Source organism: Gigantopelta aegis, chromosome 7, assembly GCF_016097555.1.
Source record: "Gigantopelta aegis isolate Gae_Host chromosome 7, Gae_host_genome, whole genome shotgun sequence".
Lineage (NCBI taxonomy): Eukaryota > Metazoa > Mollusca > Gastropoda > Neomphalida > Peltospiridae > Gigantopelta > Gigantopelta aegis.
In genome coordinates, this window is record NC_054705.1 from 9,153,878 (window position 1) to 9,171,178 (window position 17,301).

Genomic DNA, 17,301 nt, shown 5'->3' on the forward strand with positions numbered 1-17,301 from the left:
ATATGATAATAGTGAATTAATTGGGCAAACATTATAACCGGTAGTTCAGTATTACAGTAGGTTTTATGACCACCAAAGATCTTGAAGGACGATTGGGGTCAGAAGTGAAATTTGAAGTTAACATTTTTTTTTAAACAATACAAATTACTAAAAACAAAACAATAACAACTGTATGATCAACAGAATGAAAAAGATTGACAGAAATAATGTTCTACAGTGATTAATGGACCTTCATGGAAATTGTCAAAATCGAGAATGACACCCCACGCACGTGTACGGGGCAACTGCGTGATGCATGTGCAAACTATGGAATGTGTTTCGGTGTGTTGATAAACAGACCTGAATGTTCTTTACTAGGATGTCTATGGTCAAAAAGTATGTTCGGTCTAATAGTTGATATTAACATTAATATTTCAGGTTCCTCTACTTTTTTTGAAAGAGTATATATATATACATGTGTATATATCATTGTATGTGTCCAGCAGTGTTTTCTGACTTTATTGATGTTGTAAAATGTGACAGCTCATTCCAGTGAGTGTTGAAATAATTACCTCATTGACGTGCTGCTGTGAATGGGGTTGACGTCCGATTCACTGGGGGCAGATAGCCATCGCCAATAAATAATTGCTCCTGCGACTTCCCAGCGTCGATGGACCGGTATTGATTTGTCAGCCGGTCAACGGGACAGGGGAAACACAGTTTTATTTTATTCTCATTTACATGTACAGTGTGGATACAACAATAAAATCAATCAGCATCACATGGTTGGTTTATTAAAGTCGGTAAATACAATACATGTACAGTATGAGATACAACTATAAAATCAACCAGCATCACATGGTTGGTTTATTAAAGTCAGTACAAAGAGTACATGTACGGTGTGGATACAACTATAAAATCAATCAGCATCGTATGGTTGGGTTATTAAAGTCAGTACAAAGAGTACATGTACATTGTGAGATACAACTATAAAACCAGTCAGCATCACATGGTTGGTTTATTAAAGTCAGTACAGAGAGTACATGTACAGTGTGAGATACAACTATAAAATCAATCAACATCACATGGTTGGGTTATTAAAGTCAGTACAAAGAGTACATGTACAGTGTGAGATACAACTATAAAACCAGTCAGCATCACATGGTTGGTTTATTAAAGTCAGTACAGAGAGTACATGTACAGTGTGAGATACAACTATAAAATCAATCAACATCACATGGTTGGGTTATTAAAGTCAGTACAAAGAGTACATGTACAGTGTGAGATACAACTATAAAATCAATCAACATCACATGGTTGGGTTATTAAAGTCAGTACAAAGAGTACATGTACAGTGTGAGATACAACTATAAAATCAATCAGCATCACATGGTTGGGTTATTAAAGTCAGTACAAAGAGTACATGTACAGTGTGAGATACAACTATAAAATCAACCAGCATCACATGGTTGGGTTATTAAAGTCAGTACAAAGAGTACATGTACAGTGTGAGATACAACTATAAAATCAACCAGCATCACATGGTTGGTTTATTAGAGTCAGTACAAAGAGTACATGTACAGTGTGAGATACAACTTTGAAATCAATGAGCATCACATGGTTGGTTTATTAAAGTCTGTAAATACAGTACATATACAGTGTGAGATACAACTTTGAAATCAATGAGCATCACATGGTTGGTTTATTAAAGTCGGTAAATACAGTACATGTACAGTGTGAGATACAACTATAAAATCTATCAGCATCACATGGTTGGGTTATTAAAGTCAGCACAAAGAGTACATGTACAGTGTGAGATACAACTATAAAATCAACCAGCATCACATGGTTGGGTTATTAAAGTCGGTAAATACAATACATGTACTGTTCAGTGTGAGATTCAACTATAAAATCAATCGGCAATTATTAAAGTAAATACAGTACCAGGGTTTCTGCCCGAGGGTACAAAGTGTAAATCGGCTGGTCAACGGGACAGAAGAAACAGTTTTATTTTATTCTCATTTATGACTGACATCAAATGATATATAGTGTTTGACAAAGCCCGAGAAAAAGGAATGATTAATTTACAAAACATTTAGACAATTTTATGACGTCATAAGGAAAGGAAGATGATGTTTGTATGATGGTGAACTTAAATCTGTTTTCTGCTTATACCAGCCATACAAATTAAAACTTTAAATAATTTATTTAGACAAGGGATGAACTGGGATTTATATACATACATGTATATATATATATATATATATATATTTTTAACTTTGTATAATAAAAATTAATAGTTCTATTATAATATAATATACATGTGTTTAACTTTAATAAGCTGATTATTTGGTAGGATTTAATATCCTATTGGTTCAATTAAAACATTTGATGGGGTGGGTGGGATTTCAAATCATGTCTATAAATATCTTTGAAAAGAACGTTTACAAATGAGGTGTCACTATTTCTGTATTTATTCAAGGTATTAAATTACTGTTGACAATGTTCTATTAATAATATTACTGGTGGTGTGTTATCACGATACACACACTGCAGACATTAATACACCTACGTGGACAACATTTTGATATGTCTTCACGCCTGTATTCACATACTATATTCATGTAAGATTTAATGGCTGTGCATCTGAATAGTGTTTAGGAAGTGCCTGCGTACATGCACAGGGTAGCTGTCGTAAAATGATTGGTAGTTGTGACCCAAACACATGCAGTCTTTTGTATTCACTTATGTTTCACACGCAGTCACCATGACCCTTTAATATTTACAGGTTGGTATTCTTTATGCATTTATTGTGTTAAAGAAATCTCTAGAGCTAGGAGCAGTGTGCATGTTCATTGTTATTGTGTTCATGTGAAGGTAAGTGAGAAAGTCAACAGGTTGTTCACTTGTTGAATGATTTCATTTAAACTTTTTTTAAATTTTTTGAATGCGGCGTAGTCGACACAATGTGATGTAACATAAATTGATAAACTTGTGTGTTTTTAGTTGTATTTGATCACGAAGTTAACAGTGTAAAGTAGTAGAACTGTATGTAGAAGCTGCCTAATTTTCCCCATTCCCCAATTTAGGACCCAAGGCTTGAAACAGGAAGTAAAATATAGCCTGCTATTATTATTCTAACATAGCAGGTGAAAAGAAATATGACCAGCTTAGCAAAACAATATGGCCTGCTGGAAATAAGATAGCTAGCACGGAGTATGGTCGGGGAGGGTTTGAAATAAGTTAGCTAGCACGGAGTATGGTCGGGGAGGGTTTGAAATAAGATAGCTAGCATGGGGTATGGTCGGGGAGGGTTTGAAATAAGATAGCTAGCATGGGGTATGGTCGGGGAGGGTTTGAAATAAGATAGCTAGCACGGGGTATGGTCGGGGAGGGTTTGAAATAAGATAGCTAGCACGGGGTATGGTCGGGGAGGGTTTGAAATAAGATAGCTAGCACGGGGTATGGTCGGGGAGGGTTTGAAATAAGTTAGCTAGCACGGGGTATGGTCGGGGAGGGTTTGAAATAAGATAGCTAGCATGGGGTATGGTCTGGGAGGGTTTGAAATAAGATAGCTAGCATGGGTTATGGTCGGGGAGGGTTTGAAATAAGATAGCTAGCACGGGGTATGGTCGGGGAGGGTTTGAAATAAGATAGCTAGCACGGGGTATGGTCGGGGAGGGTTTGAAATAAGTTAGCTAGCACGGGGTATGGTCGGGGAGGGTTTGAAATAAGATAGCTAGCACGGGGTATGGTCGGGGAGGGTTTGAAATAAGATAGCTAGCATGGGTTATGGTCTGGGAAGGTTTGAAATAAGATAGCTAACACGGGGTATGGTTGGGGAGGGTTTGAAATAAGATAGCTAGCACGGGGTATGGTCGGGGAGGGTTTGAAATAAGATAGCTAGCATGGGTTATGGTCTGGGAAGGTTTGAAATAAGTTAGCTAGCACGGGGTATGGTCTGGGAAGGTTTGAAATAAGATAGCTAGCATGGGTTATGGTCTGGGAAGGTTTGAAATAAGTTAGCTAGCACGGGGTATGGTCGGGGAGGGTTTGAAATAAGATAGCTAACACGGGGTATGGTCTGGGAAGGTTTGAAATAAGATAGCTAACACGGGGTATGGTCGGGGAGGGTTTGAAATAAGTTAGCTAGCACGGGGTATGGTCTGGGAAGGTTTGAAATAAGTTAGCTAGCACGGGGTATGGTCTGGGAAGGTTTGAAATAAGTTAGCTAGCACGGGGTATGGTCTGGGAAGGTTTGAAATAAGATAGCTAGCACGGGGTATGGTCGGGGAGGGTTTGAAATAAGATAGCTAACACGGGGTATGGTCGGGGAGGGTTTGAAATAAGATAGCTAGCATGGGGTATGGTCGGGGAGGGTTTGAAATAAGATAGCTAGCATGGGGTATGGTCTGGGAAGGTTTGAAATAAGTTAGCTAGCACGGGGTATGGTCTGGGAAGGTTTGAAATAAGATAGCTAGCACGGGGTATGGTCTGGGAAGGTTTGAAATAAGATAGCTAGCATGGGGTATGGTCTGGGAAGGTTTGAAATAAGATAGCTAGCACGGGGTATGGTCTGGGAAGGTTTGAAATAAGATAGCTAGCACGGGGTATGGTCGGGGAGGGTTTGAAATAAGATAGCTAACACGGGGTATGGTCGGGGAAGGTTTGAAATAAGATAGCTAGCATGGGGTATGGTCGGGGAAGGTTTGAAATAAGTTAGCTAGCATGGGGTATGGTCTGGGAAGGTTTGAAATAAGTTAGCTAGCATGGGTTATGGTCGGGGAGGGTTTGAAATAAGATAGCTAGCATGGGGTATGGTCTGGGAAGGTTTGAAATAAGATAGCTAACACGGGGTATGGTCTGGGAAGGTTTGAAATAAGATAGCTAGCATGGGTTATGGTCTGGGAAGGTTTGAAATAAGATAGCTAGCACGGGGTATGGTCTGGGAAGGTTTGAAATAAGATAGCTAACACGGGGTATGGTCTGGGAAGGTTTGAAATAAGATAGCTAGCATGGGTTATGGTCGGGGAAGGTTTGAAATAAGATAGCTAGCATGGGGTATGGTCTGGGAAGGTTTGAAATAAGATAGCTAGCATGGGTTATGGTCTGGGAAGGTTTGAAATAAGATAGCTAGCACGGGGTATGGTCTGGGAAGGTTTGAAATAAGATAGCTAGCATGGGTTATGGTCTGGGAAGGTTTGAAATAAGATAGCTAACACGGGGTATGGTCTGGGAAGGTTTGAAATAAGATAGCTAGCATGGGTTATGGTCTGGGAAGGTTTGAAATAAGATAGCTAGCACGGGGTATGGTCTGGGAAGGTTTGAAATAAGATAGCTAACACGGGGTATGGTCTGGGAAGGTTTGAAATAAGATAGCTAGCATGGGTTATGGTCTGGGAAGGTTTGAAATAAGATAGCTAGCATGGGGTATGGTCTGGGAAGGTTTGAAATAAGATAGCTAGCATGGGTTATGGTCTGGGAAGGTTTGAAATAAGATAGCTAGCACGGGGTATGGTCTGGGAAGGTTTGAAATAAGATAGCTAGCATGGGTTATGGTCTGGGAAGGTTTGAAATAAGATAGCTAACACGGGGTATGGTCTGGGAAGGTTTGAAATAAGATAGCTAGCATGGGTTATGGTCTGGGAAGGTTTGAAATAAGATAGCTAACACGGGGTATGGTCTGGGAAGGTTTGAAATAAGATAGCTAACACGGGGTATGGTCTGGGAAGGTTTGAAATAAGATAGCTAGCATGGGTTATGGTCTGGGAAGGTTTGAAATAAGATAGCTAGCATGGGGTATGGTCTGGGAAGGTTTGAAATAAGATAGCTAGCATGGGTTATGGTCTGGGAAGGTTTGAAATAAGATAGCTAGCACGGGGTATGGTCTGGGAAGGTTTGAAATAAGATAGCTAACACGGGGTATGGTCGGGGAGGGTTTGAAATAAGATAGCTAGCATGGGGTATGGTCTGGGAAGGTTTGAAATAAGATAGCTAGCATGGGTTATGGTTGGGGAGGGTATGGTCGGGGAGTAGCTAGCACGGGGTATGGTCGGGGAGTAGCTAGCACGGGGTATGGTCGGGGAGTAGCTAGCACGGGGTATGATTGGGGAGGGTTTGGAAAGAAAAAGAACAACGCACTCAACACATTTTATTTATGGTTATATGTCTTCCGATTAGCAGCAAGGGATCTTTTATTTGCGCTTCCCACAGGCAGGATAGCACAAACCATGGCCTTTGTTGAACCAGTTATGGATCACTAGTCGGTGCAAGTGGTTTACACCTACCCATTGAGCCTTGCGGAGCACTCACTCAGTGTTTGGAGTCGGTATCTGGATTAAAAATCCCATGCCTCGACTGGGATCCGAACCCAGTACCTACCAGCCTGTAGACCGATGGCCTGCAACGACGCCACCGAGGCCGGTCTTACAGTTATAAAATCAGGCATAATCGAGTGCTCTGCCATTCGCCAAATTCATCAATTACGAATTTTAAGCACAGCTGGCGAATTTAATTTTATTTTGGCGAACTAATTTTATATAATGATTGACAGTTTCTTTAAAATAATGGTAGGTTTCAGCAATTTTTGTTTAGATAATTTTGTGGGTTACACAGAAATAAATCCAGGTAACCGAGAACTAACCGTGGGTTACACAGAAATAAATCCAGGTAACCCAGAGCTAACCGTGGGTTACGCAGAAATAAATCCAGGTAACCCAGAGCTAACCGTGGGTTAAGCAGAAATAAATCCAGGTAACCCAGAGCTAACCGTGGGTTACACAGAAATAAATCCAGGTAACCCAGAGCTAACCTTGGGTTACGCAGAAATAAATCCAGGTAACCCAGAGCTAACCGTGGGTTAAGCAGAAATAAATCCAGGTAACCCAGAGCTAACCGTGGGATACACAGAAATAAATCCAGGTAACCCAGAGCTAACCGTGGGTTACACAGAAATAAATCCAGGTAACCCAGAGCTAACCGTGGGTTACGCAGAAATAAATCCAGGTAACCCAGAGCTAACCGTGGGTTACACAGAAATAAATCCAGGTAACCCAGAGCTAACCGTGGGTTACACAGAAATAAATCCAGGTAACCCAGAGCTAACCGTGGGATACACAGAGCTAACCGTGGGTTACACAGAAATAAATCCAGGTAACCCAGAGCTAACCGTGGGTTACACAGAGCTAACCGTGGGTTACACAGAGCTAACCGTGGGTTACGCAGAAATAAATCCAGGTAACGCAGAGCTAACCGTGGGTTACGCAGAAATAAATCCAGGTAACCCAGAGCTAACCGTGGGTTATGCAGAAATAAATCCAGGTAACCCAGAGCTAACCGTGGGATACGCACAAATAAATCCAGGTAACGCAGAGCTAACCGTGGGTTACACAGAAATAAATCCAGGTAACCCAGAGCTAACCGTGGGTTACACAGAAATAAATCCAGGTAATCCAGAGCTAACCGTGGGATACACAGAGCTAACCGTGGGTTACACAGAAATAAATCCAGGTAATCCAGAGCTAACTGGGTTACACAGAGCTAACCGTGGGTTACGCAGAAATAAATCCAGGTAACCCAGAGCTAACCGTGGGTTACGCAGAAATAAATCCAGGTAACCCAGAGCTAACCGTGGGTTACGCAGAAATAAATCCAGGTAACGCAGAGCTAACCGTGGGTTACGCAGAAATAAATCCAGGTAACCCAGAGCTAACCGTGGGTTACGCAGAAATAAATCCAGGTAACCCAGAGCTAACCGTGGGATACGCAGAAATAAATCCAGGTAACCCAGAGCTAACCGTGGGTTACGCAGAAGTAAATCCAGGTAACCCAGAGCTAACCGTGGGTTACACAGAAATAAATCCAGGTAACCCAGAGCTAACCGTGGGTTAAGCAGAAATAAATCCAGGTAACCCAGAGCTAACCGTGGGTTACGCAGAAATAAATCCAGGTAACCCAGAGCTAACCGTGGGATACGCAGAAATAAATCCAGGTAACCCAGAGCTAACCGTGGGTTACGCAGAAATAAATCCAGGTAACCCAGAGCTAACCGTGAGATACGCAGAAATAAATCCAGGTAACGCAGAGCTAACCGTGGGTTACACAGAAATAAATCCAGGTAACCCAGAGCTAACCGTGGGTTACACAGAAATAAATCCAGGTAACCCAGAGCTAACCGTGGGTTACACAGAAATAAATCCAGGTAACCCATTTCCTTGTTGCGTATCCCGTTATATCGATGGAAATGGTGCTCGAAATTTTGTGCAAACAAAAAATTGGTTACGCAAAATTAGATTTGCACAAGTGACGTGTGAAGAAAACAACTGTTCTCGTAACTTTCAGAGACCTGATGTCTTAACCCCTGGGCCTCCCCAAGTCAGTTTGCTCACCAGCTCGTCTAGACCACTCCTGCATATATTCTGCCAGAAAGAATATATGGGTATGGCGCTATGGAATTGAAAGCAACCACAGTCAACGGGGTATGGGTGGGGTGTGTGTGTGGGTGGGTGTTGTGGGGGGGGGGGGTGTTGTGGGGGGTGGCTGCTCCCCCAGAAAGAAAATGGGTTCAGTTTAGGGTTAGGCTATGAAAATCATACAGTACTGATAAAAATTTGGGTATGGCGCCATACCTGTTTTACCCTCTAGCAGACATCCTGATTCCTGTACATGTGCCAGAAATTTGTGCATTTCCGTATATATGCATAAACCATGTTATGTTGCATTTGCTTGTATATATACTCATGCAAATCTATTTCCGCATGGGCAAAACACTGCACGCCTTGTCACATGCCGATATTACTAATTTATTTACTGAAAATTACTGTGAATTTGTACATGTACACTGAGAGCAAATTTCCTCTTCTACCTTTGTAATCGAAAAGAGTAGCCCAAAGAGTGGTGATAGTGGGTTTCCTCTTTAATAATCCATGTGGTCTCTAACCATACATGTATGTCTATCTGCAGCCATTATATAACCATAATTAAAATGTGTTGAGTGCATTGTTAAAACATCTCTTTCTTTCTTACGTTGGAAAAAAAGTTGTTTTGTTTAACAACACTACTAGAGCACATGGATTTATTAATCAACAGCTATTGAATGTCAAATATTTGGTAATTTTTACATATACAATGTAGTCTTTGAAAAGAAATCCACTACATTTTTCCATTAGCAGCAAGGGATCTTTTATATGCACCACCCCACAGACAGGATACAGACAGACATATTACAGCCTTTGATATACCAGTTGTGGTGCACAGGTAGGAACGAGAAATAACCCAATGGGCCCACTGATGGGGATCGATCCCAGACTGACTGCGCATCAAGCAAGCGCTTTACCACCAAGCTACATCCCGCCCCTTCCTACATTGGTGTGGAGATAAATTTAGGGCGCGCAGTTTCTTGCTCACCATTGATTTTCAAGCCATACGTCTTCTCACTGTTTATAATGATGAGAAAGCCTTGAGTAACGTTTAGCACTAACAGATTCCCCCAACACTTGCCATGCTTCACCTGAACTCTTGTCCAGACAACTGGTCTGGTTAGCCCTGTATTTTATGTTGATGAGAAAAGGTAACACTAAACCAAATAATTTCCGGCTGGGTCAAAGTTCGAGGTGCACCGAACATTTGATAGAGAAGTTAACACCACTTAAGTCCTGTGATTGGTGATAAATGTGAGTGTGTTGGTTGTACGAAACATTAGTTTCATCTGGGCTGAAAATGTATGCAACTTTATTTGATCTAGTACCACTCTGTCAAGTAGCCTTGTGCTTGGAATATGTATGGGGGTACCTGAAAAAAAAAACAGTATTCAAATTTTGTGCGAAACTAGGGGTGTTGTAAAAACATCTGGTTATACCGAAAATGAGCCATGAATGGTACCATTTTCTGCAGTTTTAATACTTTGAGGTAGGGGTTGTAGTACTGATATTTATGGGTCATAGTTTGGTAGATATATTGCATATAGTGTTTTTAAACACAAACGTTAAAGTTACATTATCTGGTTACCATATTATAACATCATGTACAAATGTGAAATACAAGCTCAAATGCACTTTTTAAAAAGTTGTGTGTGTTCGCTATGAACGGATATCGTCAAACGTATACGCTTGATTCGTCGCCTGTGCCGCCATAGCTCGGCAAAGCACAAACGACAGCCTGTTGTCAGTTTCAGTTAACACGTGCGTTTGCCAATTTCAAATTTTTGGGTTCGTCTCAAAAAATTAAAGGAGAAATCTTGCGCTGTAGTTAAAACTGGTTTGATCTTGACAATGTATTATCGACAGTCGTATCTTCCTATTTCAGAATTGATATTTTATAAAGTGTTAGTAGAACTTTCAAAGTTTAGTTTGTATCCTAGTAACACATTAATCATGTATATATTTTTAAAATAAAATATAGTAAAGTAGACTATTAACGTTTTCACTTCTTAATTTTACGTGTTAAAATCTACAAATTCAAATAAATATTATTTCGTTTGGAAAGTTGGGGGGTGTTGTTTAATGACATCAAAGATAAAGCATATTGATTTAATAATCATCCGACCCCATACAACCGTAAACAAAATGTGTTGAGTGCGTCGTTAAATAAAACATATCCTATTCTTCCTTCCATCTGCTGTTGGATGTCTAACATTTGGTAATTTTGACATATAATCTTAGAGAGGAATCGGGTGCATGTGCAGGGGGAGGGTATTGGAGGTCGAAACCCTTACTTGCCCAAGCTTAAAAAAATTTGAAATGTAATTTTTTTGGGAGCATGACCCCATATAAATTTCGCTTAACACAGTCTATAACCCCAACCCCTCTGAAATCCCTGCACACATGCCTTGGAAACCCGCTACATTTTTTTTTTAGCAAGGGATTGTTTATATGTACCATCCCACAGACAGGATATCACATACCATGGTCTTTTTGTATACCCGCCGATGGGGATTGATCCTAGACTGACCGCACATTTCCAAAAAACACCTTTTTAGGTCTAAGTAATGAATAAAAATAACATATAGTCTTGAAAAATGTTACGTAAATCGAACACAGTACCCTCTTCCTCTACCCCTAGAGCATTACGTAATTAGTAACACACCCTTACATGTAACGCGTATGCCAACAGCTGGCCACTGTCAAAATTTCAAGGCAAATCCCCCATTCACCGACCCCTGGAAAGGTGTTGTACCATACCTCTATGGATATAAATATGTTTTGGAGATATGAGACTACCCCTCAATCAAGACAGTTAAATTTGTTCAAAAATTGCGAAATCTCACGTGATCTCTTGTTGGGGAATTCTATACTTGTGATAAGCCAATAAAAACCGAGATCGGTACGAGCCCGTCAAAAGTGTTCCACTTTCAAAATCATGGCTTTGTTTTTGACCTGGATAAGCCAGTGTAGTGAAACCAATGCGGAGTGCGGCGTCATATATGCACTAAACGTAATTGGATTGTCTGTTCTATATGCTTAAATAATAAAAATATTCTAGGGAATGTAGTTTTAACATGGTCGCCTGTGGGATTTTATTTGGTATAGTACAACCAAAAGATTCAAGTAGCAGAACTACATGTGTCACTAGCAGACTTCCAACTTTGCCATTACGATCCAGTCCAGACCATTGTTCTGGTTAGATCAGTGTTTACATGTTTAAAATGTGTTAAATACTGGTGAGAAAAGCTTCAAGTACATAGCAGACGCTTGTGCATTAAATTATGGCAAGAATGGTTTTTAAGGGGTTGGGGTGGATTTTTTTTTATGCATCTCTGGAAAATGCATTGAGAAAAGAGAAATTTGCTGGAAAGCGAGTGGGTGGGGTGTCATTCCGAAACCCACCCCCAGCACATGCACCTGATTGGCAGAACTAGCGAGGTAACATTATGTTGAGATCTGCGTCACGATTTCGCTACACAATTGTATGTTAACTAGTTAATCAATTTTCTGTTCACCAGAACATGTAACTGTTGCTAATCAACATTTTAAAAACACAGTGTTCCCTGCTACTGGGACTGCTAGCTAGCTCTAACTGACTTCTACCGTTCCCCATTCTGCACTAGAACTCTGTCTAGACAACTGGTCTGGTTGGATATATATATATACATCGGGGATTTATCCAGGAGTTTTCGACACGGTGCCATCTCTGGATTGCGAAAATTAGTGCAAGTAAATTATACTTGGGATTTTTTCTTTCTTTTTAGGTCACTGAATGATACAGTACACCATTGTTAAATTAATCTATTAGAACAGACATAATAAAATATGTGTAATAATAAATAAATGCTTCTATTTTGTGTTTCTAAAACAGTTGGCTAATCATTTGAACAACTGGTACCGAAATATATCACTATACGAGTTCTTGTATATATGGGCTTATGGCCTTACATACAACAAAATAATTGAATTTAAAAAAAAAAAAAAAAAAAAAAAAAAAATATATATATATATATATATATATATATTTTGGGAATTTTCAGTGCCGCTTTCTTTTTAGAAAGGGCCTATCAGTGATAGGAATGAGCAGAATGTTTTACTAATCCACTGGACAAATACATCTAGAAATCTTCTTGTCCGCCAATATTTTCACTTGTCCAACTAAATGGTTTATTTTATAAAAGTATCGGGATAATGTTTTTGATTACTAAAACTGAAACTACACAGAACATTTTTTACTTGTCCTCTGGACAACCACTGAGGCACATTTTGCTTGTCCGAATAGATTTTTACTTGTCGGGACAAACGGATGCTTATTTTTATGTTCAGACACACGCAGAACACCTGGATATATATATATATATATATATATATATTATTATAAAACTTGTCTGTTTTCAGTTTGTGTTATAATATTGATGAGAGGATCATGGAGTGACAGAAGTTGTGTCTGATCCCACGAGCTGAAGAATCAAAGAATGTCTGCCACCGCAGGTCGAGGGCGAGAAATCAAAGACAAACATCGAGTTAGAGCTGGTTTCTGCCAGGAAGTTGTTATGCAGTACACAGACAGGTATGTAGTGTTTTTCCTAGAAATTTGGCAAGGCATGGTAGACAAAACACTGGGGGCATTTTCACCATTTTCAGGGCACTTTTTTTTATATTAAAGACAAAAAAATTTAATTGAAATAAACATAAATGTAATTAATGTTGTTGCTTTAATAAATGAATGGCAAAATATATAACAGAGATATTCTTATTAATTAATAATAATTTTTTTTAGTGTTTCATCAATGCAGTTTGAGAATTAATTATTGAAAAAGGCATTTTTAATCAAAATGCAGCATGGCACAGGTTAAGGCAAGATGGTGCTAGACTACTGAGCCATGGTGCTGATTAAGGCAAGATGGTGCTAGACTATTGAGGCATGGTGCTGATTAAGGCAAGATGGTGCTAGACTATTGAGGCATGGTGCTGATTAAGGCAAGATGGTGCTAGACTATTGAGGCATGGTGCTGCTTAAGGCAAGATGGTGCTAGACTATTGAGGCATGGTGCTGATTAAGGCAAGATGGTGCTAGACTATTGAGGCATGGTGCTGCACCATGCTAAAACAAGCTAGGGAAAACACTAGTATGTGTTGACCTAAAACAATAAAAAAATAACGTTCATGTCTGTAGGTTTATGACACTGGGGGTGGGTGGGGGGGGGGGCGGCTTCAAGAGTGTGTGGTTTTTCTTACATCGTGGAATGTATTCACACATCAAGTTGAATTGTTTTGTTTAACTGTACTAAAGATTTCTTTTCTACTTCACCTCACCTCAAACAAAGGCATATTCCCCTCAGGGATATTAATACATTTTATGATTTATCAATACAGTGAAACCTGTTAAAACCGGCCAATGTTTATAGTCAGGACTTGTCTAAATTCTAATACCCGATCCTCTAAACCTGTCAGAACCGGCCAATGTTTATAGTCAGGATGTGTCTAAATTCTAATACCCGATCCTCTAAACCTGTCAAAACCGGCCAATGTTTATAGTCAGGACTTGTCTAAATTCTAATACTCGATCCTTTCAAACACCGGATTCAGTCTAAATCTGATAAATATTAGGTCTCCAGCTTGATCCGGTTTAGACAAGATTTCACTGTAGTTTTATATTTATATATACAGTGTTCTAGATTAAAATTTTGGGGCAGTATCCCAGTTGGATACTAACATTTCAAAATCTGGTATCCCACCTGAGAATTTAGTATCCCACTTAAATGAAACTCATAAATAACATCGTAATATACTGACATAAATTAATATTTAGCAGTAATCTATAAGTGTTTCTGACATTACTAACAATAAATTAACCTACGGTACCTGTATCAATTTTCTGCAGATGTGGAATCAATATTTCAAATAAAAAAATTTGAAGGGAGGAAACATCCAACAAAAACAATAGCAACTTAGCAGTAATAAGAAGTTATAATTTGATTAATTCTCATTAATAATGTGTAGACAAAATGCAAACAAAATGCAACAAAATGAAGGATATTGCTATTAAATTGTACCACACTGGTAAATCTTGAAAAAAAGTTAGTTTTGTTAGCGACTCCACTAGAGCACATTGATTTATTAATTAGTGGCTTTAGCAGGGCACAATATTTCACAAGAACCGTTGTTCTGTTCGTGTGTTGGTTACACAACTTTAAAATCACGTAAACTGCCAATTGGTTGTATGGTGAACAATTAATTTCTAAAATTAAAAGTACCCTATCAGAAGTCCAATTGAAAATCAGTTTATTTTTTAATACATTTGAACCACCAATGTATCATAGAACCGTAGTTCAAGTGTTTTATTATTAGGTAGGTCTAACTCATCAGTTACTAGAACTATATTCACGAAACTGAACGATTGCTTACCCAAGTAAAACTCATGTGAACAGACTTCCGGTTACCTAAGATTTTGAAATATTGTTTCCTGCATTGGGTGTCAAATGTGTGACGGGGATCGATCCTGGACCGACGATGCATCAAGTGAGGACTTCACCATTGGGCTGTGCCCCACCCCTACCATTGGGCTGTACCCCGCCCCTACTATTGGGCTATGCCCCGCCCCTTTGTAAATCTTGGACTAGATTTTTTAGTTTTTTTGTTATTGGCTTGAACAAATTGGGGGCATCTTCTTTAGACCGAATCCACTGTGTATTAACTTCACAACAAATTGTTTACGATTAGTTAATATTCTTCTTCTTTTTCAGCTATAAAATATGAAATTCTTCATGGAACAAAATGACGAGAAGATTATAAATATTTTTTCACATAGGACAAAAACTGGTAAAAGCAGCACATTCCTTTCTATTCGGATAACCCGTTTGAATTGATGGCCGTCAGTGTTGTCATTTCTAGCCAAATCTTCTTCTGATTAATTCACCCTCCCCACCCCGCTACGCAGGATGGAAGGTTTGAAGGTTTCTTCTCCGGTGTTTGACGTCCAGAATGATTTCGACGTGCCTATGTCGCCACTCGACAACCAGGAGCTTGCCATATACGACCACTCACCGAGCGACTACTCCATCGCCAGTGGCAACAGCACGTGCCCCTTCATACGCACGAAAACCGAGAAAGACGTCTTCATTTCCCATACAACAAACACTGACAGCGTCGACGAAAGTGAAAATGAATGCGGGATCGGCCGTATCCATCCAGGATTTCTGCAGGCGTGTGCCAACATCAAGATCTTCGTGTTCTTCATGTGTGTTCTGTGTACCGTAGCATCCAGCATGACGACAGGGTATCTGAACAGCGTGATAACAACAATCGAGAAACGCTTCGAGATTGGTAGCTCGATCTCCGGCATCATCGCGGCGTCGTACGAGTTCGGTTCTCTCGTGGCCGTGGTCTTTGTTAGTTTCCTCGGCGGAGGCCGCCACATACCGAGGTGGATCGGTCGCGGTGTGTCGTTCATGGGCGTCGGCGCCCTCCTGTTTGCCCTGCCGCACGTGATTGCGCCCAAGTACTCGGTCCACACGGGCAAGATCTCCAACTTCAGCGTGGAGAATATCTGTCGTGTTCCGCTGCAGCAGACGTTGGACTCGGAGATGTGTTTCTCCGAGAATTCAGGGAACTGGATCTACGTGCTGATCCTCATCGTGGCGCAGATCTTTATCGGGACTGGCGGGACTCCCATTCTCACTCTTGGAATAATGTATGTTGATAACCACGTGGCCAAAGACAAGTCGCCAGCGTACTTGGGTAAGTTTTGTATATGTTTTGGGGGCGTATTAATCTGGTTTCAGGGGTGCAGAAATGAAAAATAAGTTTTAAAGGATGAAAGATATAAAAAATACCATTTGTCAGATATATCATGTCAAATAATTACTGTTGAATATATGTTATAATAATTCCATTTTATAATTACTGTTTTGTAATAGGCGCTCTGATTGGTTAAAATGCTATCACGTGATCAAAATACCCAACTTTCATTCTTCCATGAACGTGAAAACTGCACTTTTTCGGTAAACAACGGAATCCCCATTTCTATTTTTATCCCAGGTTCGTCTGCGCTGTGAGTGACGGTGACAATTCAGGCTTTAAACGATTCCAGTTTTGAACTGAGACACATAATGTATATGACAAGCCATAAAAACAAAGCTTCTATTAGAAGTTATGGCGGAGAATGCTCAACAAATGAAAAGAGAGACATGAGCGCAGCTCTGTCACATTTGACAAAAACACCAAACCGACAACTTACACGCGCGAAAACACATACGCCTTAGTGCGCAATTCCACGACCTGTCCTTTCCGAGAATAATATTACACAATCACAAACTTCCTCTGAAATCCACACACACCGTAACACTGAAACACTTTATCCCTTTCAAGTCAGTCTTCACATTCATTTTCACTAATTCAACTTTTGACAACTGCAATTTTAATATAGGTAGTAGATAAATCTTCTAAACAATTTGATGCTCTCCCTCATGTTAATTAGTTCAAAATTCATCGAAAAAAAAATTGCATTATCGGTTGATGTTCTGTTATTTTAAATTTTATGACGTTTTATCCACATTTGATTCAGAAAATTAAAATTTATAAAACCTTATGTAAATCAATACAATGAATCGGAGATTTGACGGAAAAAAACGAATGTAACTTTCTATGGGAATTCCCTTATTTGTGTATTGATACATTTTTAGTCATTGTGGAATAGAGTTCGATTGGGTTTTTTAATATAGTTTTGTATAATGGCAATATTAATGCATTTGGAATTATAAGAACTGAACGTTATATTTTTTTATGTTCATGCGATAATAAACACCAAAACCGTTTTACACACTGTATGAAGGGCGTACCAAGCCAAAATGAGAATGACGGTCATCGATCTTAATTTTCCACACATCAGCTCAAACCCTTT

The 17,301-nt window shown here is 39.6% G+C and overlaps 1 protein-coding gene across 1 annotated transcript in view; it reads left to right on the plus strand.

Moving 5' to 3' along the window:
- The first annotated feature begins 2,783 nt into the window (after positions 1-2,783).
- The window catches only part of LOC121377859 (solute carrier organic anion transporter family member 5A1-like), a 36,382-nt gene continuing 21,864 nt past the window's right edge, over positions 2,784-17,301 (plus strand). Inside the window, exons 1-3 of the mRNA XM_041505957.1 lie at positions 2,784-2,856; positions 12,798-12,969; positions 15,146-16,139. Coding sequence (XP_041361891.1) covers positions 15,341-16,139 — 799 coding nt within the window. The 5' untranslated portion in view covers positions 2,784-2,856; positions 12,798-12,969; positions 15,146-15,340. The remainder of the gene's footprint in view (positions 2,857-12,797; positions 12,970-15,145; positions 16,140-17,301) is intronic.